We start from the raw sequence: 24,328 nt of genomic DNA on the forward strand, positions 1-24,328 counted from the left end.
CACCCTTGCCCTTCCCCTCAGCTCCTGAGTCCACAGCTCACCATTTTGAAAGCACGGTGTGTACCTTTTGGCGTCTGAAACGCGAGGGGAATTGAGAACACTGGAGTAGAAATTTAGCTCCCAATCCACCCCAGCAAGATAAAATCCCACGTTGGGGACAGCAAAAAAAAAAAAAAAAAAAAAAAAAAAAAAAAAAAACCCGGGGCTGGGGATTTAGCTCAGCGGCATAAGCGCCTGCCTTGAAAGCAGGCAGTCGTGAGTTCGATCCCTAGTACCGGTAAAAATGAAAAAGCCAAAAAAAAAAAAAAAAAAAAAACCCTCACTGCCACATGATAAATGGGGAGAGACATCAGCAGTGAAGAAAGGTGATTACTTTTCTCCCTCTATTTTAGCTTTCCTATCTATAGCGCTCCCATTTGCCAAGAAGACTGAATTCCTGCTTTGTGTTAGCAATGCTGCTCAGGACTTGTATGTTTCCAACACCGCAGGAGAGATTCAAATAAAAGCACCGGTACCAGAAACTTAACAGCTTCCTCCTAGGGAGCTCGGTTGCCCTCGCTTTGCTTGTATGTACTTCGTCCCTTCTCCCAGAGATACCCGAGGACAACTCACTCCAACGCAACCTCACCTTTCAAATTCTATCTCGGAATGTCTGCCATTGCGAAATGCACACCAGCTGAGCCCAGCATATGCGAGATACGTGGGTTGCAATTTGGTGTGGAGGTTAAGAATAGAAACTGTTTGAGCTAGACTTTTATATACACTACATTTAATACCCACATGATCTCTGTTTTTGCAGAGGAGGACACTGAGGTTTGGAGACGTTGCATTAAATTAAGAGCATACAGTAGGAGGCAGAACAGGGACATAAACCCACCTAGTCCATGGCTGCCTCAAATGAACAACTACAAATACCAGCAGACCTTGCCATGAACCACTGCGCAAACGCACACTACCCTGAGCCCAGTCCTATCGGCTGAACCCGAGACCCAATCAACACTGCGGTGCTTTGCTCGCCAACCAATGGGAAGGCTGTTGCTAACAGATAGGTTATATTTTTAGCTAAGGATGTTCTGGCACCCGACCAGTGGGCTGGCTTTCAGTGCTCGGGTGGAGCACGCTCCAAGCGGAGAGGTGGAGAGGGGAGGGTGAAGCGAGGAAAGGCGGAGCGGGGCGTGTGTATGACGCTCGGCCACTGGCTGACGCACGAAGCAAGTAGTCCCTGGAGGTGCCCCGGAGCCGAGCTCTCTGCGCTTGGGGGATGGGAGTGCTCTCTCGGGCCCATACTCCCTCCCGCCTCCCTGTCTGCAGAGTTTGCCCTCCAGCCTAGCAAATCTTTGCTGCTGTCAAGGACAGCGCATTTCAGTCCCTACACTACCGCTGCTCTCTGCCCTTGCCAAAAAAGTGATCAAGGAAAATAAAATGCTAACTGTTCCGTAACTGAAAACTTTCCGATCTCACCACCCCACGTGGGTTCGGAAGCAGCCGACCGGCCGGAACCGTCAAAAATGAGAAGGGAGGAGGGGGCGGAGGTTGAGGGGAGAGGACTAAGGAAGGGGTGCTCTAAGGAGGGAAACGACTTCCGGCACAAGCGCCCCCTTGGGGCCCCGAGACTTGCAGTCTGGCAGTGCATTCTCCTGTGACCTCACTGCCCTGAGCTACCTCCCCCCGCCCAGTTATAAGCCTCTCACTGTTACAAAAAGGTAGAGTGACCCGCATGGCCAAAGGCCCGGCCAGGGAACCTGATAGTGCTGACCTGGAGCACCCTGTTTCGCATTTAGCGAACCTTGCGTCGCCGCCCAAGGGGCCTTCAGGTGTACAAGCCTGGCGCCCCTGTAGGGGCGGGTGCCCCCTGAAACGTGGCTTGTTTTCTCTTAGACCTTACGGGGGCTGCCAGTTAGGAAGAGCAAATGTGGACCTCCCCAGAGGAACCGAGCTCGCGTGGAGCTGGTGCCCTGCCTGCCCTCTCCTGGCACGGGGAACTGGAGCCTGGAGGCGGCAAGTGAAAGGTTAATCGTGGTGCTCGGCTCTTCTTCCTGCACAGCTCTCCCCGACCCCAAATCCTCCACCTCCTTCCCATCGCTCGTTACCCGACGAGGGGCGCGACACTCGAAGACTCAGGCCAACCTGAGCTTAGGTCTGAAATGTTTCCAGAGCTCGCCTCGTGTCCCACTTCCCTGACCCGAGAAGAGATCCTAACTGGGGCCATTCGATCGCGGCGGGAACAGTCAAACGCCCAGAGTCGTAAGGACGTCGGCACCAAGGTGGTCTGGCGAGGGACCAGTGCCGTCGGTGCCCAGGCATGTGTAGGGCTGAAATGGGGGTGGAGGGAACTCTCGGGGGACGGGCGGATGCGCCCCTCCACGCGACATCCACTCATGTAGCGCAGCCACCGTGAGCGCCCACCATGTCCCTGCTCTCGCGTAGCTCAAGTCCACTTGGGGAAGCACCCTACAAGGCGAGCGCAAGTTCAAATAGTGGCTGAGAACCTGAAGACCAGAAGTACGGGGCGGTGGCGCTAGGATAGGCAGGGAAAGGCAGGTGGCCTTGCGGAGAGGTGGCCAAGCCAGGAGGCCAGGTTGGGGGTCCGTACCCAAAAGCCCGCGAGAGCACCCCGGCCACTAGCTCGATCCCAAGCCCGGCCTCAAACTCTATTCTGGGCACCCAGGGGTTAAACTCGGCCGGCCGGGAAGTAGTCCCGGCTGTGCGCACGGCCCCGCCCCGGCAGGGCGGAGGGACGAGTCGCGCAGGGGTGGGGAAGCCGGATCCGTGCGCAGGGTTGCTAAGGGTGAAACTTTTCATTGACTTTGCTCACTTCGAGCCGGGGCGCGGGAAGGTGCGGGTCGCCCGCGGAGATCAGCTCGTGGCTGGGGCAACGCGGGGGGGCCAGAAGAGCAGCACTGCTCACCGGCCACGAAGAGGACCGCCTCGCCCCTGCGACGCCAGCCACCCCGCGGTCCAGCGTCCCCGCGCCGCCGCCGGCCGGCCCGCCCTCCGGCCCCGCCGCCAAGAGCCACCTCCGAAAGAAAGAGCGGAAAAAATATTGAGAGTTGTAACCCCTCATTCATCTCCTCGCCCCGCAAATCTCAAGGAAGAAAAGCACACAGTGGGGCCCGGCCTCGCGGCGCCCGGAAACACAGAACGAGCGACCTCCGCCCCGCGCTCGGGACCACCGTGGCAGAAGACGCCCCGCTGCGGCGGAGACCCGAGTGAGTGCGGGGGCTGCGGGCGCGGGGGCCCCCGACACCCCTGGGCCGACCGCCCTACCCACCCCGCCCCACGCCTGCTTGCACGTCGCTGTGGCCCCTTCCCTCCCCTGGCCAGCGTTTTCCTTTCCCCCGTCTACTTTTCTCTCTAGACTCCCCTTTCTCCAGTGCTTTTAACTGAGCCTGGGGTGCCCAGAGCTCCTCCTCTCCCAGTTCCAACAGTGGCCTCTCCTGGGTGGGGTGCGTTTCTTCTGTTGCCTCCATTTCCAGCTCTCCGTATCCCAAATACTGGCTAGATTTTCTTTGCTTTCCCAAGGAACGTAATTCCCACCACCGTTAAATAAATTGGGGGAAGGAAAGGGATTCAAGCCTTGTTTTTCTGCTGCTTTTCCCGTGTTCGGGGAAGGGGAGGTGGTGATGATTTAGTATTTCTGGCCTTATCAAACGACAAGGATGGAATTGGACACCGTTTTTTGGCGACAGGGCGCGATTTGTGGAGGTTGGCTTTGGGCTGCTGAGCCATAATTCATTCCAGTTTGAGCTCTTTATCCTCTTCTGTGCTTTAAGGGAAATTGGGCAGAGTGGGGGGGGGGAGTACCCGTAGAACCATAGAACGTTGTCAGTGAGTGGATTTGCTTGATCTCGGTGGGGTGCCTGAGAGAAAGGACCCCCCCAACTCCTGAACTCCTTCCCCACCTGTCCAGAGGTTGGGCTATGGCCTTGAGCAGGAGGGAAAGGAGAGAGCAGACTGAAGGGCAAGCTGCGGGCCCTCCCCTCCCCCTGGAGCAACCAAAGCCGCACACTTTGTGCTTCAATTTAGGGACCAGTAGACAGTGTCTCAGGTGCCTATTTAAGGTCTCACCTAGCTTTTTTCACTTCACTCACCTTACTCTGGGTGTGGGTTCTCATCTTTTATTTCACTGTAGAAAAACCAGCCCTCTTGCATGCTTGCATGCCTGCCCCCATCCTTCTCTTAAGGATTGGGAAAAGCAGCTTGTGTGGGAGGAAGGATTAGGGAGGTTTAAAGAGTTTTAACACTCTGTAGGGGAGCTTTGCGGAGGATATGGTAAATCTAGTCATAGGGTAGGCCTAGCAGTGGAAGGAAACACAATGAATTTTAAGTTTTAGAAGATGGGTTGTTCAGGTTTCTTTCTTCTTTTTCTTGAGACAGGCTTTCAATATAGTTGAGACCAGCCTTGTCTAAGCCCAGGCTGGCCTCGAACTGGCGGCGATCCCCCAGCCTCAGCCTCCCAAGTGCTGGGATTACAGGCGTGCACCATCACACCCAGCTGTTCAGGTTTCTGGTACAGTTTTTCCTTTCCTGCCCAGGAACCTTTTCCTTGCCCGCCCAGGTCTGGTTACTCAGACTTGGATTAGAAGTGGGGTGAGGTTGAGGCCCTGCTGGCGTCAGGCCTTCTAATTGTCCTCCCGGCCCCTCCCCACTGCTTAAGTGGGAATTTCTTTGGCCAAGAGGACCAAAGAACTAGGTCTAATTCCTGCCTTTCCTTTCCTGGCTGTGGGGGTGCTGGAGCCAAGCCCATTGGGCATTAAATGAAAAAGGCTCCTTTCTCTCTGGATCCACCGACCCTGCAGCAATGCCAAACGGCTACTGTCCAGTCCAGACCGTCCAGCCCAGACCGTAGAATTCAGATCAAGAGGCTAGGGTGGGAGTGAGTACGTGGCCTTATCTATCCCAGCCCACACCCTTCACCCAAAACAAAACAAAAAAACTCATTAGAGGCAGATTCCTAATTCAGCAGTCTTGGGAGGATGTGAAGAGAAAGGGCAGAAAGTCGAGGCCCCCCCCCCCCCCGTAAAGCCTAGATACGGACACGGTGGGGCGATGCGTGACGGCGGCGAGCAGGCCTTGTGGGTAGATATATCTTAGGCGGTGGGCGGGGGTGCCGTCCACCCCGGCGCGCATGTGCGTCGGAAACTTTTCCTTGGCTCCCGACCCCGGCCCAGTCCCCCTGCCGGGCATGCGCGTTCAGCGACTGCCTCGCGGGGTGCGCCGGGAAGTGTGGTGTGCTCAGAAGTAGGTCACGCGCCACGCCGGCGCGAGGGGCCCACGGATGGGGCTTCCAGGGTGCTGAGCGCGCGCCCTTCGCCCGTGCGCGGAGTGAAGCAGAGCCTGAAGCACCCTGCTTTGGAGAGGAGCCCTCCCGGCCAGGCCTCCCCCCAGTAGCTGGAGGGGGCTGTGTTGGAAACGGAGTGGGGTGCAGACACCTCAAGTCCTGGAAGCCGTTCAACCCACATCTTCCCTTCACCCGTTCCCCACCCGAGACCGTGGAGTGGGGCAGGTCTGGGGCTGGGCTGCAGCCTGAGCTTGGCAGTTTCTCCCGGGGCAGTGGCTCCACCGAACTGGAACACCTGCTCCCTCGCCCTCTGCCTCCTGCCCCTGTCCCCACGCTCCTTTATTTGAATCCAAGTACAGTGCTGGAGTACTTGACTGTAGGATGATTTGGATGCTAAGGGTTTAAGGTACTCGGATGTTTGTATAGGTCTTGGACCAGATTCTCTCCCCATTGCCCCCCTCAACTCCTTGACCCCCTCCCCCCATGCTGGGAATCAAACCCACAGCAAGTGCCCTCCCTACCTCTGAACTACACTCCCCAGCCCTTTCCTTTCCCTTTTTAAAACAAAACTGGCTTTTCTTAAAAACCTTGCTTGGCACTCTTATCAGTGGCTCTTTCTAGAGTGTGCACTGGCTAAGGCCTCCTACCTGCTTCTCTTCTGTCTTTCTCTTAAGTATTTAACTGCGATAAGAGCACAAGGGGTGTGAGCCCAGGTTTATCCTTGTAGTTGGATGTAAAAGAAGTGAAGGAGGATAAATAAGGTTCTTAATGAAACTGGAAAGTATATTTGCAACTTTTTAATACATGGACAAAGGGCGATTTCTTTCCCCCACCCTCACCCTGTTTAGCTGCCTTTTGTGGACTTTAGTTGAAAAAGATCTCAAGTCCTAAAAAAAAAGATCTGAAGTCCTCTGCAGCTGCATAAGGAATCTTATTTGTTAGTTTTATTGAATTTCTAAGCTTTCTAATCTTACCACACTTCTGTAAATGTTTTATGATAAGCTCTAGAGTTTGTCCATAGCTTTCTAATAAACGAACAAACTCATCAGAATGGTCACTCCTGTCTTTAGCTGAAGACAAGACAGACAGCACTAGTGCTTTTAATCTTCTGCCCAATAAGCTCCTTGAAGTCAAAATTAGACCCTGAGCTGATAGAGCAGAAAATCTCATTCTGGTCATCCGGCATTTTTGTAAGGTTCCACCTCACAGCCATCTGGCCTGGCCAGTTTTCCAGTTAAAGAGCCAAAGGTGGCATTATATGCTTCCTTATCCTTGCGGCACCATCTCTGAGGTATAAATTGGTGTGCAGCTTTAGTTGCTTGTGCTGCAGAAAGTGGTTGGCTGGTTGGCTGGGCAGGGCTGATGACAGTGCTTCTATTGTATTTTGGGGTGGGAGGCTTATTTCCCAATGACTGGCCTACATTTAAAACTGCTTGCATTCTGAAGCTGAACTGTTCAGGGCCTGTTAACTTGCAAGGTAATTATACAGCAGAGTTTAAGGAGGCCTAGGAAGGTGTGGAAACTCTTTGGTCTGGACTGAATACCAAGCGTCCACTCAGTACCTTGGGGGAAGTGTGCTAAGTTGTTTTCAAGTCTGTTTTACTTTTTGAAATCTCTTTGAAAATGCCATCTTTAACCTGACCATTATGGCAACTGAGGCCTGCTTCAGTTTTTCAGTCTCTTCTCTGTTGGACGCTTCTAGTAGACTAGGGTGACATTTTCAAACCTCAACTTTTTTTTTTTTTTCCTTTTTATCGGTACCAGGGATCGAATTCACGACCACCTGCTTGCAAGAAACCTCAACTTTTTAAACTGGGCACGGTGGTGTGCATCAGTCTCACGTAGTAGGGAGGCTGAGGCAGGAGGATCTCTCAAGCCCAGGAGTTTGAGGCTGGTCTGGGCAACAGGGCAAGACCCTAACTCAAAAAATAAATAGATAAATTCAAAGGTTTTCATTCTTGGGAAGAGGTCTGCTATCCAGTAAGCTAGCTTTCTATTCCGTGATGAGTGCAGTCTTCATCAACAGCCCTTTATCCTTTTTACTGTTCTCTTTAAACCTAAAAGAACCTCGGAATTGGTCTGTCCTGATTATACGTACACATCTGAAGAAGTCTACCAAGTCTGGGTTGGAACCTTTAACAGCAGAAATCTGGTTTCCCAGATGCCAAGCCTTCGGTGGCCGGCTCAAGAGAGGGCCATGGACGCCCCTGCCACCTCCGTGATGGGATGAGGCTTAGACCTCATCAAGTCACTGACCTTGGCTGCTGCAGGCTGACCCAGGCATCTTCTCAGACACATTCACCCCAGAAATCTCTCTAGCTGAGGGTTTAGTCCCAAACATACCCCTTGCAGTCATGGGCTGGAGCTTGAGAGTTACGGGGAAATGCGCTGAGCCAGGTTCTCATCCTAGAGTTCCTACTGACATCCCTCATTCCTCCTCCATACCCAGAGGGATCTGAGTCAGAACCCACCCCGAGTCCGTCACAGGTCAGCAGTTGCCCTTGCTGGGTCACAGCTCCCTGTTGTTCCGTGCTGAGCTCTGCAGCATCAGCACAGCGGCTCCTGAGGTCCACTAGGGATGCATCTTCATCCTTCCCTCTCAAACAGCCCCTTTCCAGCTCACTGTCTCCCCGAGCGTGTCTGGGAGCCCCCCTTTTGGGGAGTATTTGATTAGGCTCCCTGGCCCTGGGGACCTCGTAGACCATCTTCCTGAAACCCGAGGCTGGCCCAGGCCACTGCCTAAGCCTTTCCACCCTCGGGGGCTGCAAGAATCCCAAAATACCCAGCCTGTTTACCTTGGCTGTCTCCTCCAGGGATCTCTGAACACTTGATAAATCTGACCCTGTACCGAGGACAGGTGGGCAGTGATGGGTCCCAAGCTGCCAGCTGTAGGGTGATGAAAATTTCTTCTCTGCTCACTCTTGCTGTGCGCTTCATGTGTGTGTGTTGGAGGTACTAGAGGCTGAATACAGGGATTTTCACTAAGTTACACACTTCCCCAGATCTTTTTTAAATTTTAAGATCTTACTAAATCACTTAAGTTGCCCAAGATGGCCTCAAACTTAAGATCCTCCTGCCTCAGCTTCCCAGAAAGTTGAGGTGACTGGTGCTCACCACCACACCTAGCTCTCAAGGGGTGCTCTTACTCTGTTGTCCTCCAGTCCCAGCTGTCCCCTTGGTGGCCCACATCTCTGGCTGTGATGGAGTCTTTCCTTCTTCCCTGGACTATGCTCTTGTCCTGATTCTTGGAGACTTTTTCTGGGTGGCTTTGCTTACACTGGAGTTAAAAAGGCAGTCTGCAAACCCAGACTGAGCCTGAGCATATGCAGCCATGAGGCCCAGGAGAACAGATGGATGTGATTGGCATCCCAGCCCTGTGAAAAGTTGCCAGCGCTCCTTCCTGTGCAGTGACCTGTATCCCTGTCCACAGAAGGAGGACAGCTGAAGATCTTACACTTCCATCTTGAGCTGGGACAGTGGGGCGCACAGCTTCACCAAGAGCAAGAAATGCCCATCCTTGCTCTGGCTGAATAAGTCCTCAGGGGTATGTGTGTGTATGTTTTATATTGTGACCCTCAAGTTGGTAGGAAACAGCACCCCGATTTCTTTAGAATCACCTTGAAGTCATAGCTATGCTAAGTACAGCAGTTTCCAGTGAGGCAGTTTAAAACCCTGGAATTCATGATACCTTCATGTTACTGATGAGGAGACCAAGGCTCAGAAGGAAGTCACTTAACCATGGCCCAGTGGAGCAGTAGTGGCTTCCAGATCTGAGTGACCCTGAGTTGGTGTGCTTTTGCTTTTCCTGTTTGGTTTTTGGTGGTACTAGGGGCTCTTTGCTGGCACACACTTTACTATCACCCTACATCCCTAGCCTCCCTTTTTATTTTTTTTTACTTCGAAACAGGGTCTCCCTAAGCTTCTCAGGCTGGCCTCGGGCTTGTGATCCTACTTCAGCCTTCCAGGTAGCTGGGGTCCTGGGCGTGTGCCACCGCACTCTGCCCACATAGGTGCTCTCCGCCATTTGCCATTAGTTGCTGCCGCCTTTGTGCATATCTACTCACAGGGCCCCCTCCTCCTTCCTCATTCCCCAGGACCGTGCAGAGCCTAAGGCCACCTACCGTGTGTCTCCTGCACCTGCCCTGCACTGACTCGGCTTCAGAGAGGACCATGCAGCTAGAGATCAAAGTGGCCCTGAACTTCATCATCTCCTACTTATACAATAAGCTGCCCCGGCGCCGCGCAGACCTCTTTGGGGAGGAGCTGGAGCGGCTGTTGAAAAAGAAATATGAAGGCCACTGGTACCCCGACAAGCCCCTGAAGGGCTCCGGCTTCCGATGCGTGCACATTGGGGAGATGGTGGACCCTGTGGTGGAGCTGGCTGCCAGGCGCAGTGGCCTGGCGGTGGAGGACGTGCGGGCCAATGTGCCTGAGGAGCTGAGCGTGTGGATCGACCCTTTCGAGGTGTCCTACCAGATCGGCGAGAAGGGGACAGTGAAAGTGCTCTACCTGGATGACAGCGAGGGTGGTGGCGCCCCAGAGCTGGACAAGGAGATCAAAAGCAGCTTCAACCCTGATGCCCAGGTGTTCGTGCCCATCGGCAGCCAGGACAGTTCCCTGTCCAGCTCCCCATCGCCGCCCTTCGGGCAGTCACCTAGCCCCACGTTCATCCCCCGCTCCGCGCAGCCCATTACCTTCACCACCGCCTCCTTCGCCGCAACCAAATTTGGCTCCACCAAGATGAAGAAGGGCGGTGGGGTCTCAGCTGCAGGCACCGTGGGCAGCAGCGGGCCTGGTGGGCAGCAGCCACCACCGCAGCCCCCGCGCCTGGCACGCTCGCCCACCGGCAGCCTGCTGAAGCACAAGGGCCTGTCACTGTCCATGCACGCACTGAACTTTGTCCCAGCCAGCCCAGCGCCGCCACAGTCCCAGCTGTCGCCCAACGCCAAGGAGTTTGTGTACAACGGTGGCCGTGGCTCGCCCAGCCTCTTCTTTGATGGCGCTGAAGGCCAGAGTAGCGGCCCCGGGGCCAGCACCTGTAACAGCAGCGGCTTTGACGTGGCCCAGGTGTTCGGAGGGGGTGCCAACAGCCTCTTCCTGGAGAAGACGCCCTTCGTGGAGGGCCTCAGCTACAACCTGAACACCATGCAGTACCCCAGCCAGCCCTTCCAGCCTGTGGTGTTGGCCAACTGACCGACCGTGCATGTGCCTCCAGCAGGGAGGGGAGGGAGCAGAGTGGCGGGGAGGCATGCAGGGGGACACGGGGGTGGCCGACGTCCTTACTGGCAGAAAGGATCCAAGGATCCAGCACGCCGCCGCTGTGGGAAGGCTCCCGGAACTCAACCCCCTGACTGTCTTCCTGCTGCCTCTGATTTATTTGGTTGGTTTGGGTTTTGTATTTTTTTTCTTTCCATGTAGGTTTTGATAGAGCATCTTTGATTAGTGGCTTCTTGTGCTAAGAATGGTCCAGATGTGAATTGCTGCTCCCTGCTCTCCGTTCCCTCCCTCACACTCCTTCAAGGGTCGTGTGGCCAAGCTCACAGGGAAGGAAGAGCCGCAGCTGGCGCCGGGTGAACCAGCTGGCGCCGGGTGAACCCGGAGCAGAGCAGAGGGGAGTGGAGAGACCAGGCCCCGCGTCCGCATCCGCCTCTCTCACCCAGTTATCCTGTCCTCTCAAAGCCATCCAACCTCAGCAGGTCTCCTGGGGCCCTGCCCCCTAAATAGCTCTGACTCCAGCCCCAACTCCCTCTCAGGCTGGGCTCCCGACACCCTCCCCCTCCCACATGCTGTGACTGCCTGCAGGGAGACCAGCACTATGTTTAGTGGAGATCTTTCATCTCTCTGTGTCGCTGTCCCCTCCTGCCCTAGACCATCCTCATGGCCCAGGAGACCCCTCCACCAACCCAGGTGGCCTCCCTTCCTCACTAATGCATCCCTGTCTTCTCTGAGCCTGAGGTCATGGGCAGAGAGGTGGGATGAGCGTGTGTGTGTGTGTATACACGTGTGTGTACACGTGTGTGTGAGTGCATGTGGTTTGCCATCCTATTCTAAAGGATTATGAGCCCAGTGACACCTTCTGTCTGCTGTCTGGGTGTAATTCTGGGTTACAGGAAGTGCTTATTTATGTTCCAGGTTGGGTTGGGCCAGGGTGGGTGATCAGTCCTTTCGTAGGGCAGGACCTGCAGAGGGTGACACTGGCTGGGCCTAGGACACTCCTCGGGGAAAGCACTGCAGGAGGAACTGGTTTCCATACTGCAGGGGATCTGCACTTTTGTTTGTTTTTGACCAAAAAAAATCCGAAGGACAAAGGATATAGCCAAGCCTCTGACACCTAGAGGTTCCTAGAAGTCCCAAACCTGTCCCATGGCCCCAGCCGGGATGTGAGCCCCTCGTCTGAGCCCCTGAGGGGACGGGGCTGGAGTTGGTCACAGATGTCGTTTTACTGCCTGTGTGCACTGCCTGTGGGCTTCTTTACCTCTCACCCTCATTTAAGTGGGGCCTCAGCGCCTGATGCTGTGAGGCAGGGTTTCCCTGGCAGGGCAGGCAGAAAAACCAGTGCCCTCTAAGCCTTTGGGCTGCAGGAAGGTGCTCGTTCCAGTGCCCCTGCAGAAACATGGCTTTCTCCAGCCTGGGGGCAGCTTCCTTGCCCTTACGGTGCTTCGGCAGGTGGGGTCTTGGTATCGGGGGCCCCATCGCCTGGAAGCGCCAAAGCCCCTGGCACCCCATGCTGTGCCATCTTCCCAGGGGCCTCAGGCAGGCACTGTGGTGGCAGTGGGTCCGACCCAGCAGGCGCTCCCAGCCTCCTCTTCCTGCACTGGGTACCAGCTCTACCTCCCCCACGGGGCAAGGCCCCAGCTTCCCAGCCCAGCACCCTCTGTCCCCTTGCACCAGTCTCTCAGGCTGGGCCACCCTTGCCCTCCTCCTAGCACCCACCCAGGTGACAGGCCCACGCAGACCACGTCTCTTTGGGAAAGACTGAGTCTGTCTTAGCCCTTCCAGCCCCTTGGCACACGCAGGCTGCCAGGCTCCTCCGCAGCGCTTTGGGCCAAGAGACCAGCCCCGCGGTGTCTGGAAATCCGAAGAAAATGTGTGTTCAGGAACATGACGCCGGCCGGGGCTTCGGCCCGGCTCAGTCTCGTCTCAAATCTAGGCATTTTTGCTTCAATTTTATTTTTTTTAAAAGAAAACAAAAACCTGCACTAATTTACCTGGTTTCGTAGGAAAACTTTTTTTTTATTTTTTACATTTTTTGGTGTCTGTTTGTATTGAATAATTTGCTACATTTGTAAAATGTAAGAGGTATATATAATATATGTATATTTCTAACGTAAGAAACGTAATTTTTTTCTTTTCAAGAGTTTTTTCTTAAAAAGAGGAGAGAAACCAATATTTTTTCAGGAAAAAACAAACTTTAAAATAAAAAAAGAGGAGAATAAAGCCTTTTTCTCCCCTTTCCCCATCCTGTCTATCCCTCTTTCCCAGGAACAAGTCGAAGGTGGGTTATCTTGTAAAGAATGTACACTGTCAGTCCAGAATGGTGTCTTTTTCTCAATGCAGTGACTCTAGAATCTCTAGTTTTTTCCCTAGGGACGGGAAGGGGACATTGAGGCAAGCGTGGAGAGGGGCCAGGGGAGCAGGGTAATAACCTTTTTTTTCTTTAGTGAAGGAGGAATACAATCAAGCATTTTGTATTCAGAATGTTGTGCAATATTTTGGAATGGAACATTGGTGTGTTTAGAGATTTAGTTTAAAAACAACAAAAAAGATTGATCAAATCTGTACAGTTTATATTGTTCCAGATTTTTTTAAGTTTGTATTAAAAGCATGAATATATAATAACCCTCTGCTTGTTCCTAGTTTGTTGTGATTCTGGGGTCCCCTTCAGGATAGAGAAGACAGGCAGCCCAGTCCCTGTCTGCCAGGGGATGATTAGCAATGCTCACAGTGACCAAGTCTGGGGTGGACAGAATTGACCCTGTAGCCTTTCAGCGCCACACCCTGTCCTTTGCACTTTCGAGCTAGGTTCCTTAAGGGGCCGATTTCCTGGATCTCTCAGCCACTGCCTCCCTTGCCATCTGAGCCACCCAAGGCGCTGGCTGAGCTGGGCCCAGGGTACTTGCAGGTGTTTGTGAATCTTATGTTAACCTTTGGGGTTTAACCACCAGAATATAGAGTTGCCTCCGTCTGGAAGCCGAGAGATGGGCCCGAGTTAGACTGGCTGCCTAAGCCCAGAAACAGTGCACACTGGGCTGGGGGTCTAACCAGTGTCTGGCACCGTTTCCCCAATCCGTGGCCTGCAGTAGTGTCAGAGAACAAGTGCCCACTATCAGTCACCTTGTGTTAAACTTGACACAGCTGCGCTCACGGCCCTGGGGGAGCAACTCCTCCGACCTGGGACAGGTGAGACCCAGGGCTCGAGGGGCAACAAAAGGCCCAATGTGAGAGTTAGGAGCCTTTGAGCCCGGTGTCAACCTCTGGACAGTCCCCAGAGCCTTGGCCAGGACACAAGGCCACTTGGAGTCTCGCCTTCCTCCTCAACAGCAAGTGGCCCAGCCTGCTCCGTGTCTGTGCCCCACAGCCAGGGTGGGGTGACACCTCACCTGCTTCTCACAAGCGTGACTGGAGTCATGTGCTGAGCACTGTCATCGTCACCTGCTGCCATGTGCTGTCACACAGATGTGAAGGGCCGGGGTGATGCTTGTCCTCCACACAGCTGATTCACTTCTACATTCAGCCTCCGTCCTTCTCCAGGTATATCCAACTCTGAAGAGGCACAGCAAAAAGCTCCAAGGGGCGAGGGGGTGCCTGTGGCCTCTGCCCTGCTGGAGGGGAAGATACAGTTTTCTGGTAGGCTCAGAGTTCCCGGCAGCAGCACCTCTTTCTGTCCCATTTCCCAAAAATCCTCGCTTATCTTCTTTGGGGTATAAGGTGAGGCAGGGTCTCTGTATGTAGACCAAGCTGATCTTGAACTCACTTGACAGCCCATGCTGGCCACAAACTGTGATCCTCCTGCCTCAGCCTCCCAGGTGCTGAGAAACCAGTAAGCACCATGGCACCCTACTCATTTAAGTTCCTTTTTTTCTTGGTACTGGAAATCAAACTCAAAACCTTACACTTGCCAGGCAGGTGCTTGTGCCATTGAGCTAAATCCCCAGCCACTCGTTTATGTTCTTGACAAACCTCTCCTGTACATTGAGCTGCCCTGGGAACACAGGTAGGAAAGCAATTTCAGGATAGCTCTGCACCAGGGACCTGGGTACCCCCAGATCTGAGCTTCCTGGAGGTGGAGAGAATGCGAGGAGAAAAGCAAGGCAGTGTCCCTCCTCAGGGAACCTGGGGTCCACTGAAGAGAGATGGTCCTCTTGCTAGAATCACAGCATCCAGGGCCAGGTGTGGTGGTGCACGCCTGTCATCTCAGCATGCGGGAGGTTGAGGCAAGACCATTACCTGAGTTCAAGGCCTGCCTAAACTGCATAGCAAAGCAGCCCTCCTCCTTTATTTTTCTCAAGCAAAAGAAAAAGAACAAAAAAAGCATAACCCCCAATCCCACCCCTGCCACTTCCCAGCTGGGGGACCTTGAGCAAGTCACCTCACTGCCTTTGGGACCCAAGTTCCCACACTTCGTAAACGGGGCTAATAAATTACACCTCCTGGCAAAAATAAAATGAGTGGGAAATGCTGAGTGCACAAGTTGTCTGGTGTAAACAAACAATGGCAAGTGGTATTTCCTTCCCTTTTTTTTTTTTTTTTCTTCGACTGAGACAGGGCTCCCTATGTGGTTCAGGCTGGCCTTGAGCTCATTTTGTAGCCCAGGCTGGTCCCCAACTTGCAATCATCCTCCTGCCTCAGCCTCCCAAGTGCTGGGATTACAGCATGGCCACTATGCCCTGCTATAAGCAGCATTTTTATCATCCTGGTCATTATTGTCCAGCCCCAGTGCCAGCAGCCAGCCTAGCCCAGCAGCTTCCTGGCTTCAATAAACAGGCCAAACCCCAAGCTTACCAGCACCAGGGCCAGGTAGGGCGGAAAAGGAAATCCAGGCGGGCAGAGCCTTTACTGCTTCTCCCTGGCATCTGCCTGCCAGGAGCTCCACAGCTCTCATCTCCAGGGACCAGCCTCCCACCTCGGGAGGAGGCAGACCCCTCTACATGTGTCCCCAAAATCTCTGGGAGTTTCTGCCTGGAGAAGGAGAGGCAAACTCTGCAGTGGGAATCAGTGTTTCTAAACCCAGGGTCTCACTGTCTCCCCATGAAGGAGCCCAGGGTGGAGGGGAACCCACCCTCCTCTCCCTGGGCCTGCCAGCCAGACTGGCCCAGTATATCCTGCACCCAGACCGGAAGTCCCCAGCCAGACTGGCCAGTATATCCTGCACCCAGACCGGAAGTCCCCAGGCCCTGTTGTTCACCTGGAGAATTTCACTGCCAGCAAGAGAAGTGGGTGCCAGGTCATGGAGGCTAATTCATTGTGTGACCTTGAAGCTCTCTCCACATCTGTCCCTGGGTACCAGAGGAAAAGGACAGCGGGGCTGTCCAGCGAGGCCATGTGTGCTGCTCCCCTGGCCAGCACCTCTTCTGCTCCTGCCCTGGGAAGGAGCGCCAGGAGGACCCTGCTCAGTGGTACCTTTGCCAGGGAGGAGGGCATTAAAATGACAGACAGGCTGACCCTGCCGGAGGCCCTCAGGAAAGAACCTCATCAAACTCCTATAGGTTTCCTGGTGTGATGGCTCACTCCTGTAATCCCAGCACTGCGGAGGCTGAGGCAGGAGGATCATTGTGAGCTTGAGACCAGCCTGGGCTACAAAGTGCACTTAAGGCCAGCCTGAATTGCACAGCGAGACCCTGTTTAAAACAAAACAAAAAAACAAAACAAAAAAAACTGCTGCAGGTCTAGGGCAGGCCAAGAAGTCCAGGCCTGCTCCAGGGAAAAGGCCTGACAGGTGCCGAGACTTCCGGGTCCTCTTGCAGCTCTGCCCTCATTGCCTTCCTTCCGCATTGCACGCTCAGCATTCAACATGGAGCCCAGGGGCCAGGACACAGTTGGCAGTAGTGTTTGTCCCACTGCACGCCGAGGTCCTGGACTCTATCCTCACTGCAAGGAAAAAAATAAAGCAACATGGAGCCCCCATAAATGCTGACACTGTTCTAGGCAGAACAAAGTCCCCACTCTCTGATTCAAGATTCTGTTGACAGAAACAAATGAGAAAATGTCATGTGGTAAGGATGTGCCACTAAAAAGCTTACAGTCAAGGGGGGTATGGTAGTGCATGCCTATAATTCCAGCAATCAGAGGCTGAGGCAGGAGGATCTCAAGTTTAAGCCAACCAGGACTACCTAAGGAGACCCTGCCTAAAAACAAACAAAGAAATGAAACAAGGGCTGGGGATTTAGCTCAGCGGCATAAGTGCCTGCCTTGCAAAGTGTGCAGTCGTGAGTTCGATCCCTGGTACCGATAAAAAAAGAAAAAGACAAAAAAAAGAAAAGAAAAAAAAGCAGTGAAACAAAAGGCCAGGCATGGTGGTGCACACCTGTGATCCCAGCACTCAGAAGGCTGAGGTAGGAAGATCGAAGTGAGTTCAAGACCAGCCTGAACTGCACAGTGAAACCCCCTCTCAAAAAGACAATAAATTAAAAATAAGACAATGACAACCAATGATGGTAGCTGGTGACCAAGTGACTCTTGTAGTAATCAAGCCAGGAAAGACCTTCCTGACTAAGGGGCTTTCAACTAGAGATCCACTGAATTCCATGATCCCTTCACAGATGTTGAACAGAGAGCAGCAGAGGGCCAGGGGGACCAGATTCATCAAACGGTAAAAGCCAGGAACAAACTCCAGTCCTCAGGTAGTGGCACAAAGTGACCTTGAAGAGGCCCTACGGTCACATGACAGGCCCTGCAGCCCAGATTTTTTTTTAAGTGCTTCTGCATGTTAGGTAACCATTCTACCACTGAGCAGTCCTAGAGCTGGGACTTGATCTTACCCTAGGAGAGCTTTCTCTCACACATTCAATCAAAAACCTTCCCCTGCATGCCACACCCCCACTTCCTTTGTCCTGCAGCCCTCATATATGCTAAGGAACCACATCCCCACCACTTTTCTAAATCTTACTTTGAGACAGGGTCTCACTAGGGTGTCCAGGCTGACTTTTAACTTGAGGTTTCTCTTGCCTCTGCCTCCTAAGTAGCTGAGATTACAGGTTTTTGCCCCCACACCTGGCAGGTCAGACATGTAAAACTCCAAAGTATAGAACCTTTCCAAGAAAGCTGAAGAGAGTTCTGTGGTCTTGCTGAGGCAAAGATTTCATAGACATCCTCTGAAGCCACGATCCACAAGAGAAAAATGGAGAGATTGATGTCAGCAAAATGAAGAACTTGTCCTAGGGAGGCACTGTTAAAAGAATGAAAGGATAAACATAGACAGAGAAAATATTCCAGACCATGCATTTTAGAACTTGTGTATGAAGAACTGTCACTGGACTGGCACCATGGAGCAAGCATGTAACCCAGCTACCTGGTGGCTGAGGCAGGAAGGGTTGATAATTCATAGTTTGAGCCCAGCCAGAGTCACTCACCCAGACCTTGTCTCAAAATAAAAAATAAAACCAGCCAGGGATGTAGCTCATTGACAGAGTGCTGGGTCCTGGGTCCCTTCCCCAGTAATGCAAAATAAAGAAGAGAAGGGAGGAAGAGTGGAGGAAGGAGACAGCCCATGTGGACATGATGGCCTTGGGGACACCTGAGGTGAAGCAGCAGAGGGCTGCGTCAGAGCCCCTTCCTCTAGAAAGCAGGGCCGGGAGCCAGGGAGGGCTTCTCTGGGAGGTGGCAGTTAAACGAAGCCTTGGACAGGAGAGGAGCTACACCCCTTCCCCATTAGGTTGCCCCACCTCCCCTGGCCCGCAGCCCCTCTTATTGGCACCGAGGAGCCTCTGCCCCAGCTGTGTGACTGTGGGAGCTCCCCTCTCCGTGCAGCTTGGCTTTCCATCTGTGATGCACGGGAGCAAGGCCACGCCCAGCTCCCAGGCGCAGGTCCACCCAGCTGGCTCTCACTGTGGATCCGCCAAGGGCCGAAAAGGAGGTGTCTCAGGAGCCTGGCAGGCTGCCCCCAAGAGGCACCTGGAAGCCTGACCCATGGACTTGGATCCCCACGGAGTCAAGCAAGGCTGGAAGGTGGACATTAATTAGCCCAGCCTCTGCAAGGGCAGCTCTGGACTCTAGTCAAAGCCAGCGCTGGGGACAGACAAGCTTGGCTCACAGCCCAGGTGCGGGGCAGGTCAGTGCCATGCTGGAGGGGGGCACTAGGACCTCTCTCTGCACACAATGTCCTGGACTGTGGCCCAGCTTGGCAGCTGACAGGGAACAGTGGCTGGCAGAGGGAATGGGCAGCCAGCCGATTGGGTGGAGGGGAGTGGTGTGGACAAAGGGATTATCCTTACAGCCTGTCCTGCCACCCTGGGCGGAGAGGGCCAGCTGGAGGCAGGGGTGCTGGCCCTCCGCAGCACCTCAGCAGTCTCTCTCCGCTTCCTGCCTTCCTCGATCTATATCACCAACAACACCCGTCATCTGGGCTAAATCCTGTCAGAGTGCAGACAGTGAAATGCTGGCCTGGCCAGGCCTGGCAGCCCACACCTGGGCTACATAATGAGTGCATGGCCAGCCTACACTGCATAGTGAGGCACTGTCTCAGACAAAAAAAAAAAAAAGGAGGCACACACACACACACACACACACACACACACACAAAAGCTGACCTGGCTTTCACTGGCTGTGTGACCTTAGGTAGGTCACAGCCTTTTTTTTTTTTTTCTTTCCTTTTTTTTTTTAAGAAAGGATTTTACTAGATTGCCAAATTGCCCAGGTTGGGGTCCAATTTGTGATCCTCCTGCCTCAGTCTCCCGTAGTGCCAGCTCATGACTCATTCTGGGAGAGTCCAGTACTCAGCTCCTTTGCTCATGAGAGAAATATTTATGGAGGGCAATAAAGTTTGGGCCCCTTCACAGGGGCCCAGGGTCACACGAGAACAGGATAGTCACCTACAAGGCGTGCGGCTGGACGCGGGTGGCTCCTGGTTTCCTTTTTGTGTTTTTGTGCAGTGCCAGGGGTGGAATCCTGGGCTGTGCTCTGCCCCTGATAAAAGGACACTAATTCTCAGCATGCTTGTTTGGAGATAAGAGGAGCACACAGCCCAGGGCTCAGAGTCCAGGGGTAAGCTGGAGAGGCCACAGTGACATTCATATCCTGCTGGTGGCCTAAGCAGGAAGCAAGGGAAACAGGTATGACTGTCCCCAACCTGAGTGATGCCTCCCTCATCCCACAACTTATTTTTCTCTCTCTCTCTCTCTTTTTTTTTTTTTTTTTTTGTCTTTTTCCTTTTTATCAGTACTGGGGATCGAACTCATGACTGCCTGCTTGCAAGGCAGGCGCTTATGCTGCTGAGCTAAATCCCCAGCCCCTCTTTTCTCTTTTTTTCTGCATCTCATTTTTGTTTTCTTGGTTGTTTTGAGACAGCGTCGCCTCCATATGAGGTCCAGGTTGGCTCTGAATGCACCATGTAGCCCAGGCTAGCCCCAAAGATCCTCCTGCCTCAGCCTTGGCCTCCCAAGTGGTGGGTTATAGCTGTGGGCCACGGCAACCATTGCAGGGCCTGCTACTTGGTGTTTAAAACAGATGACAAAAAATAAATAAATAAGGGGCTGGGGATTTAGCTCAGCGGCATAAGCACCTGCCTTGCAAGCAGGCGGTCGTGAGTTCGATCCCCAGTACCGATAAAAATGAAAAAGACAAAAATAAATAAATAAATAAAACTGGTGACAGAGCCAGGTGTGGCACATACCCGTGATCCCAGCACTTGGGAGGCTGAGGCAAGAGGCCTGCTCTGAGTACAACACCAGCCTGGTGGACTACATAGTGAGTTCAAGGCCAGCCTGAACTACATAGGAAGACCAACACTGCCTCAAAAAAACAGGTGACAGATGGGCAACTAACACCGGACAGGACAGCAGGAAACTTTCCAAGGCTTCCAATAGGGAAACCTCTCCTATTGCCCAGTCCCTGGGCACCAGCTCTATCTGTAACTGCAGCCAGCCCACAGGGCAGGCAGACTACTGAGAGCGAAGGCCAAGTCCCCAGAGAGCTGACTGGCCAAAGGGATCCTGGCAGCCAGCGCCTGGCCAGCTCCTGCACAGTGCCAGGACGGAGAGAGGCAGGAGCTCTCCTGGTTAGGTGCCTAAGTGATCACCACCTGACAGGGCTGTCCTTCCGGGACACCAGAGGGGAGAACCATTTCACAAGTGGCTACACTGAGGCTCGGAGAGGTCATCTACCCAAGGTCACCCAGAGACAGGAGAGGGCACAGCCGTCAGGGGTTCCCGGGGGTTAGTGTATGTAATCTGAACGTGTGTGTGCGCATGTGCGTGTAAGTGTATAACGTAACTGGCATGGGGTGGGACTTCCCCTCCCGCAGAGCGTGGTGCCCCTGACATAGGAAACCCCCCTCCGCAGCTACCAGTGCTGGTGCTGGGGCTGGGCAGTGGGTGACAGTTGCCCTGCAACCGGGCTCAGCAGTGACGCTGGAGCCCCTGTCCCTCCCCAGAATTCCCGGCTCTTGGGGATCACCTGGCATGGCCTGCAGCCCCTCTGCGGCTTGCCCGGTCTGAGGTGGAGGGGCCTCGCCCTTGGGGCAGGAGGAGAGGAGGCAGGTGGCTGATAAGGAGACCCATTTTGGGCCACACCCTTTAAGACCTTTGCTTTCCTCCTGGCAAAGTCCTGGCCTCCGGGATACAGGGTATCACTGGGACCAAGGAAAGGACATAGAAGCAAGACCCGTACTAGGTGAGGCACAGAGAGACAAAATCCTGGCCTTGTCCTGGAAGGCGCAGGAAGAGAGGCGGCAACAAACCTGACAGTCACAAGGGTTTTTTTTGTTTGTTTGTTGTAATCTTTTTTATCGGTACCGGGGATTGGAACTCACCACCGACCGCCTGCTTGCAAGGCAGGTGCTTATGCCGCTGAGCTAAATCCCTAGCCCCGACACTCACAGTTTTAACCCTGCTCAGATGGCTCAGGGCCAGCTCCCGGCTGAAGGCTGTAGGATGAATAGGAGTTTTCTGGGCAAATACAAGAAGGGTCATTTCAGGCGCGGAACAGCTTGTTCAGCGGCTCTGGAGCCTAAAATAGCAATCGCTTTAAGGACCTGGAAGCGCTGGGGCAAGGCTGGAGCTGGGGCCTAGTGGCTCAGAAGAAGTGGGGGGAGGCTTTTGGACTTTGTTCTGAGCTCAGGGGGGAGGCAGGAGGGGACAGCAGAGGCACGGTGCAAGGCTCCTCCCACTCCCTTGTGGCCCACACACCGTACCCAGTCTCTGCCTTAGCTCTGGTCCTGCTTCTCTCCTTCCCTCCCTCCCATCAGCACTGGTCCCAGCTGGCCCTGTTGCGTTTGCTGAGTGGCCTGGAGCCAACCACTTTATCCCTCTGCGGCTCCATTTTCTCTGAGAAATAAAGGATGCTCAGCCAAGCATGGTGGCACACACCTGTAATCCCAGCACTTGCGGGAGGCTGAGGCAGGAGCATTGCCTGAAGTTTGAGGCCAGCTTGGGCTCCGCTCTGAGTTCCAGATCAGCCTCACCTGCACAGCAGACTCTATCTCAAAAACCAAAGTAGCAACAAAATGGAGTTTGTCCTTGCCTTATTCTTCCTCGCTAGGCTCAGAGAGGAACAGAGGCCGTGGGCAACGTAGGGTCAAGCATTTGCTCCCTTGGTGTCCCCTGCCTCTGTCCAGCACTCCAAAAAAAGGCCTCCCCGCCATGACCAGAACCACCCAGAGGGTAAGTATGTCTCAGTTTCCTTATGCAGAATGAAATGTCCCCAAGTTCGGGGGGAGGGTGGCTGGCAGGCCCTTGGCCCCAGGACAACTCAGGTTGGCTTCACCTCCTGCAGACAGAAAGGGCAGTCCTCTCTGCCTTTCCTTCGACAGGTCCCCCCTGTAACTCCCAGCCCCTGCCAGGGACGTCCTGTGCCCCAGTGAAGTCACCAGGCCCTGGGAGCTGAGGCAGTAGCTGACAGGTTTATTTTTAAACTCTCCGGCCTTGCCAGCTCCCCGCCCCCACCTCACTCTGTCTAAGACCATGGGGTGCGGGCCAGGGGCTGTGCCTCACTGGACCCCCAGACTCAAGGGAGACAGACAGCCAATTCTGATGCCCAGAGAGCAAAGCGCTTGTGCGGGGTCCCACAGCTGGCCAGGGTTGGGGTCATCACGCAGACTGAAGACCTCTGTAACCCCAGGCGGGGCCTTGTTTGGAGCAGTTGCCAAAGCCTGATTTGAATTCTTGTTGGTTATTTGAGACAGAGTCTTGTTCTGTGACCCAGGCTGGCCTCAAACTTATGATCTTTCTGCCTCAGCCTTCTGAGTACTGGGATTATAGTTGTGTGCCACTAGGACTGATTTTGGATATTTTTTTTATTATTTATTATTTATTTATTTATTTATTTTTTTGTCTTTTTCCTTTTTATCGGTACCAGGGATCGAACTCACGACTGCCTGCTTGCAAGGCAGGTGCTTATGCCACTGAGCTAAATCCCCAGCCCCTGGATATTTTTTTTAAATTTTATTATACCGGGGATTGAACTCATGATCTCGAGTTTGCCAGGCAGGTGTTTATGCTGCTGAACTAAATCCCTGGCTTTCTAAAAAAAAAATTTTTTTTTTAATTTTTTTAAGCCAGTCAAATTTAGCAGTGGGTGGGGGGTAGTATACCAACTTTAGTGACACTAATGTTAATAAGTTCTGATAACCCACTGCCATCGGACCAGCCTTTTTTTTTTTTTAATTTTAAAGAGGGTAAAACAAAACAGAACTAAGCAGATCAGAAGAAAACGTTAAGTAACATAGCATTTCAAAGCAAGATAACAGGAGATCAACAGTGGCTACCATAATGTCTCTTGTTTTCTTCGAAATAGTTGTCTGTATCTTCACACACAATGAATTCATATAAAACAAAACAATTGGATTAATTTTCAAGGGTTTTTTTTTTTTTTTTTTGGTGGTGGTATTAGCAATTGAACCCAGAGCCTTTGCACTAAACTACACCCTAGCCTTTTTCATATGGATTTTTTGTTTTGTTTTGTTTTGTTTTTTGTCTTGCCTCAGCCTTCTGAGTGCTGGGATTACAGGCAGGCACCACCATGCCTGGCTACCAGTCCTGTTTTTTTTTAATTTTGTATTTTGATACAGGGTCTCAATAAGTCCCTAAACTGCCTAGATTGGGCTTGGACTTTCACTCTTCCTGCCTCAGTCTCCCAGCATCCTGGGATTATTAGCCATGTGTGATTTGAGGCAGGGTGTTGCTATCTAGCCCCAGCTGTGTGCCCGGTTTTTAAACTCCGTTTCTTGACATTTCAGCTTGGTGCTGCACACGGAATAAGGGCAGACACCTAGATGCTGCCAGAGTCCACCCTGTGGCCCCGTAACTGGTGACCTTGTGCAAGTCTTTTCCTCTCCCTGCAAGGATGGGACTCTCAGGGAAGGATCTCAGGGAGTACCTGGGGAGGACTGAGCACCAGCACTGGGCTTGACATTCAGGGAGTGCTTAACCAATAGCAGATTCTGCCATCATTCTCATGTCCTGCTGAAGGTACTCTTCTGGCGGCTACCTTGACCATCCATGCAACACAGGCCCCGCCCCCAAGTGGCTCAGAGTGCAGAGATGCAGAGGCAGCTGTGGGAGACCGTGGTTAAGCCAGGAGAATCAAGGATCAAAAGTTTGAGCCCAGTCTGCGCAATTTACCAACTTAGTGTAAAACTTTGTCCAAATAAAATAAAAATTTAAAAGAGGCTGAGGATGTAATTCAGTGCTAAGGTACAGTGTCAGTACAGTGTCAGCCCTGTCACTCTTTACCCTGTGGCAGTGACAGTCCACAGGGGCTTTGATGGGTGGTAGCTGCCCGGCTCCTCAGGGAAGAAGAACTTAGGGTGGGGGGCTGAATGCAAATATCATGCAAATAAAGAACTACTACGGGACAGGGAGAGAGAAGATGGCGCACTCAGGGCCTGGAGGGGAG

General features: G+C 53.2%; 1 protein-coding gene and 2 long non-coding RNA genes across 4 annotated transcripts; 2 read left to right on the forward strand and 1 right to left on the reverse strand.

Moving 5' to 3' along the window:
- The first annotated feature begins 3,033 nt into the window (after window positions 1-3,033).
- Window positions 3,034-13,120, forward strand: Tob2 (transducer of ERBB2, 2). Its single transcript, XM_005003871.4, has 2 exons — window positions 3,034-3,209; window positions 9,376-13,120. The coding sequence occupies exon 2, from the start codon at window positions 9,452-9,454 to the stop codon at window positions 10,472-10,474; it is 1,023 nt and encodes a 340-aa protein (XP_005003928.1). The 5' UTR covers window positions 3,034-3,209; window positions 9,376-9,451; the 3' UTR covers window positions 10,475-13,120.
- Window positions 12,555-18,977, reverse strand: LOC134474849 (uncharacterized). The gene is made up of 2 exons (XR_010045733.1): window positions 17,530-18,977; window positions 12,555-16,369 (listed from the first exon to the last, which is right to left on the reverse strand). It is a non-coding gene; the product is annotated as an uncharacterized LOC134474849 (long non-coding RNA).
- A 137-nt stretch (window positions 18,978-19,114) lies between these two features.
- On the forward strand, window positions 19,115-24,101 carry LOC106027846 (uncharacterized). Of its 2 annotated transcripts, none has more exons than XR_001201419.2 (3): window positions 19,115-19,548; window positions 21,974-22,095; window positions 23,670-24,101. It is a non-coding gene; the product is annotated as an uncharacterized LOC106027846 (long non-coding RNA). The 2 variants fall into 2 exon arrangements; XR_010045728.1 differs by lacking the exon at window positions 19,115-19,548 and adding an exon at window positions 20,665-21,106.
- The last annotated feature ends 227 nt before the right edge of the window (window positions 24,102-24,328 follow it).

This window comes from Cavia porcellus, unplaced genomic scaffold, assembly GCF_034190915.1.
Source record: "Cavia porcellus strain 051 isolate PalLab524CR breed Dunkin Hartley unplaced genomic scaffold, mCavPor4.1 scaffold_40, whole genome shotgun sequence".
NCBI classification, from domain to species: domain Eukaryota; kingdom Metazoa; phylum Chordata; class Mammalia; order Rodentia; family Caviidae; genus Cavia; species Cavia porcellus.

Bases quoted from the DNA above. Each gene is read 5' to 3' on its own strand.
- Tob2 (XM_005003871.4), top strand. From the start codon at position 9,452: ATGCAGCTAGAGATCAAAGTGGCCCTGAACTTCATCATCTCCTACTTA.